The sequence below is a fragment of the Peromyscus leucopus genome, chromosome 15 (genome assembly GCF_004664715.2).
Source record: "Peromyscus leucopus breed LL Stock chromosome 15, UCI_PerLeu_2.1, whole genome shotgun sequence".
Taxonomy (NCBI): Eukaryota; Metazoa; Chordata; class Mammalia; order Rodentia; family Cricetidae; genus Peromyscus; species Peromyscus leucopus.
In genome coordinates, this window is record NC_051076.1 from 32813968 (window position 1) to 32817197 (window position 3230).

Below are 3230 nucleotides of genomic sequence, written 5' to 3' on the forward strand. Positions count from 1 at the left end.
GATAATGAATCTATCTAGAGCCACATCCTGGACTTTTTAGAACAACCCCTGACTTCAAATGCTGTGTCTCCCCAGTCACATATTTCCGACCCTTGGAGTTACTTGTTCCAGCAATGGGATGCGGGTTGTTTACGAACTAATTGAGATAAGAACCGTGTTGATCTTGGAACAGGCCTGGAAACTGCCCCCCCCCAAACAATAGAATGCACAGTTCTGCTCAGTGGGACCGGGAGAGGTGAGGGACACTGGGGCACCTCTCCCTCAGCGATCCTACGTCTCACCCATCCCCCAGGAGCCGGCAGGAGGGGCTTACTCACTTGTGCAGAGCATCCACAGCACAGGTCCCACCTTCGCCGACATGGTCTTGCTCGTTTTCTGCCCCACACCCAGGCTGGAACCGGCAAGGCACTGGACGGGTCTGGGCTGACAGGCTAAGTTACAGCGGCTCTGGCCTGGCTCACCCCGAAGTCCCTGCAGCTCTGCTCCTGTTCACCTATGCCAGCCTGGGCCCATATACCCCACCCTGTCAACAGACTGGCAGGTGAGCTCACCTATGGGGCGAGGTGCACGCTCCACCCACGCTACCCAAGGCCCCACAAGAGTCATCCCCGCTGTTCCCTGGAGCCAGCCAGCCATCTTCCTGCTTCCTCCCTCCTTCGCAGGGGTGCAAAGTCCTGGGCTTCTCACTAGGTGTGGGCCTCACATAACCGAAAGGAAGTTGTAATAAAAAGAGAATAATCTCGGAATAATTCCAAGCTAGTAAAAGAAGGGTGTTGTCCACATTTGCTGAGGCACATTTTAAGACCCAGCACGGTCTTTTTCTCTTCCTCCTCCTCTTTCTTTGACACCCACACTAGAACAGAGACCTGGTCTTGGAGGGCACAGGAAGTTCCTACACTCAGAGTTAGTACTCTGCCTGGGAAAGCAGTAAATACACAAGAAACCAAGAAGATAGTCATGTCTTAGTCATCTCCTGTCTCAGTTTTCAACACCAAAGTCATGCATCCTGGGAATCCCTCAGTCCCAAGACATTGAGATATTTGTCACCTTTAAATGTAACAGATGAACCGTAGCACCTTTAATCCCAGCACCCAGAGGCAGAGCCAAGTGGGTCTCTGTGAGTTTGAGGTCAGCCTGGTCTACAGGGTGAGTTTCAGGACAACCAAGAATACATAGTGAGACTCTGCCTCAAAAGAAAGAAAGAGAGAAAGAAAGAAAGAAAGAAAGAAAGAAAGAAAGAAAGGAAGGAAGGAAGGAAGGAAGGAAGGAAGGAAGGAAGGAAGGAAGGAAGGAAGGAGAGAGAAAGAAAGAAAAAAGGAAGGAAGGAAGGAAGGAAGGAAGGAAGGAAGGAAGGAAGGAAGGAAGGAAGGACAAGTGTTATAAGAAATAGCTTTCCAGAGAGCCATCTGATCAGGTTCTGCCACAGACGCTCTATGCATTCATTATATTATGTCATTTCAGCATTTTTCATTTAACAAAATATCCTAGTCTTTGCATCCACACACACATACAGCACTGCTGACTGACTTCTGTTTAGTGGGTAATAACATCACACTGGATGCAATCTCTGCCAAGTTTGTTCACACTTCTACTACGTTATTGGTCTTGAACCTACCTCTCTGTACCCTTGAGAAACTCACTTCTGGACACAGCAGTGACTGCAGATGTGTTTCCAGGTGTGCCTTGTACTGAATTCCCTGTGCAAATTACTTGAAGCCGTCTCTTCTAGCTACCAGGTCTAGTCGGCTCACAAGGTTATTGATTTCTATTTATGACGCTTTAGTCACACCAATGCATTCTCTAATTGTATCAAATACTTTTTCTGTTCCGAGATTTCAGGACACCATTGCCAGATTATTCCTCCTAAGACACAGTCCTCTGATGCTGGGTCTCTACTCCAGTCCCATTGCTGACTCCACAGAACTTAACAGATGAATGTCTGCTCCTTAAATTGTCCTTTAAGGTGTGATAGGATTCATTCCTCAACGTCCCCTCCCTTTCAAGAATTATCTTCCCTTGAGTCTGTAACCTCTGTTCTGACTGTACTTGGACATTTCTTTATAGCTACAGCTCATTCTTTCCTGCCCCAGAACTGTGTGCCACATTCTCTGAAGTTCCCCTCCACTATTATATCAGTTATATTTCATCTAACTCACCCGTTAAACGCCTACTCATACATCACGTCTCCCTTGAAGCCTTCTGTGGCTTCCCAGTTCAGGAGGGCTTGCTCCTTCCTGTGACTCAGTGCGGCATCCCAAGTTTCTTCTAGGTCCAGAACCACACTCTACCTTACACTTCAGTTATATTTAGTCTGTCTCTCATGCCTTCTAATAAACTGTGAGCTCATTCGTTCATTCAGCTAATTTTGGATGGTACTAAACTGGGCACGCTTCCATCTAGCTAGGAAGACAGGATGCTTTGAGCTATGTGTCTAACTAACTCAGTCAAGCCCAGGGCCAGGTGTATAGGGGGTCATTGGTACTTATTTACAAATGTGGAGACAGATGGAAAGATGTCTGGATGAAGGTGTAATCACAGAATGTGAACAGGGTGAACTGGAGACCAGTGGAAACATGGAGACTGATAGATGGCAGGGTGCACGGAGTCTCAGGACCTATAGGAAGAGAGGGTGAACTGTTGTACTACCCGGGAATATAGGGATGGTGGCAGGAATGCCATGACACAGGGTGGGTCATGAGTTCTTTGAAGTCCATGAAACTCTCCGAATTGTTATGTTATGCAACTGGCCTTTACCAGGGGCCGTGAATGTTGAGGCAAAAACATGAAGGGGAGGTACAACTTGCCCACTGTATGGTCCTTAGATATTTTGTGGTTAAAAATGTCAGGCTGGTTGTAAGCCGTGACCTCTCTTTAATGGTAACATGGTGCTCTCCCCACACCTGTCTATCAAGGACCAGCCTGTTCAGTACTTTTCTTTCCTAGGCCTCCTCAAGATGCCGTGAGGCCAAGGTAAGCTTGTTTATGACAACTGTGCTGATCTGGACTCATTTCAGAAAGCACTTTCAACGGGCAGCCTCCTGCAGGAGGAGATGGGCTTTCTCTAGGTCCTTCCTTCCACAGCGTGAGCCTATGCCAAATCCATTGCTAAACATCAGTGTCTGAGAATGAGCCAGGAGGGAAAGGGTTAAGTGAAGGCTGCATTCCTTCCTCCCTGAGAGCTGCCATTCGATGGGGCCAGGGGCTAAATTTAGAGACCGGCTAAGGTTTCT

General features: G+C 47.7%; 1 protein-coding gene across 1 annotated transcript in view; it reads right to left on the minus strand.

The window, feature by feature from the left end:
* Gpa33 (glycoprotein A33) overlaps positions 1 to 514 on the minus strand; it is a 36403-nt gene extending 35889 nt beyond the window's left edge. The window contains exon 1 of the mRNA XM_037211293.1: positions 318 to 514. Coding sequence (XP_037067188.1) covers positions 318 to 360 — 43 coding nt within the window. The 5' untranslated portion in view covers positions 361 to 514. The remainder of the gene's footprint in view (positions 1 to 317) is intronic.
* Positions 515 to 3230: the final 2716 nt, after the last annotated feature.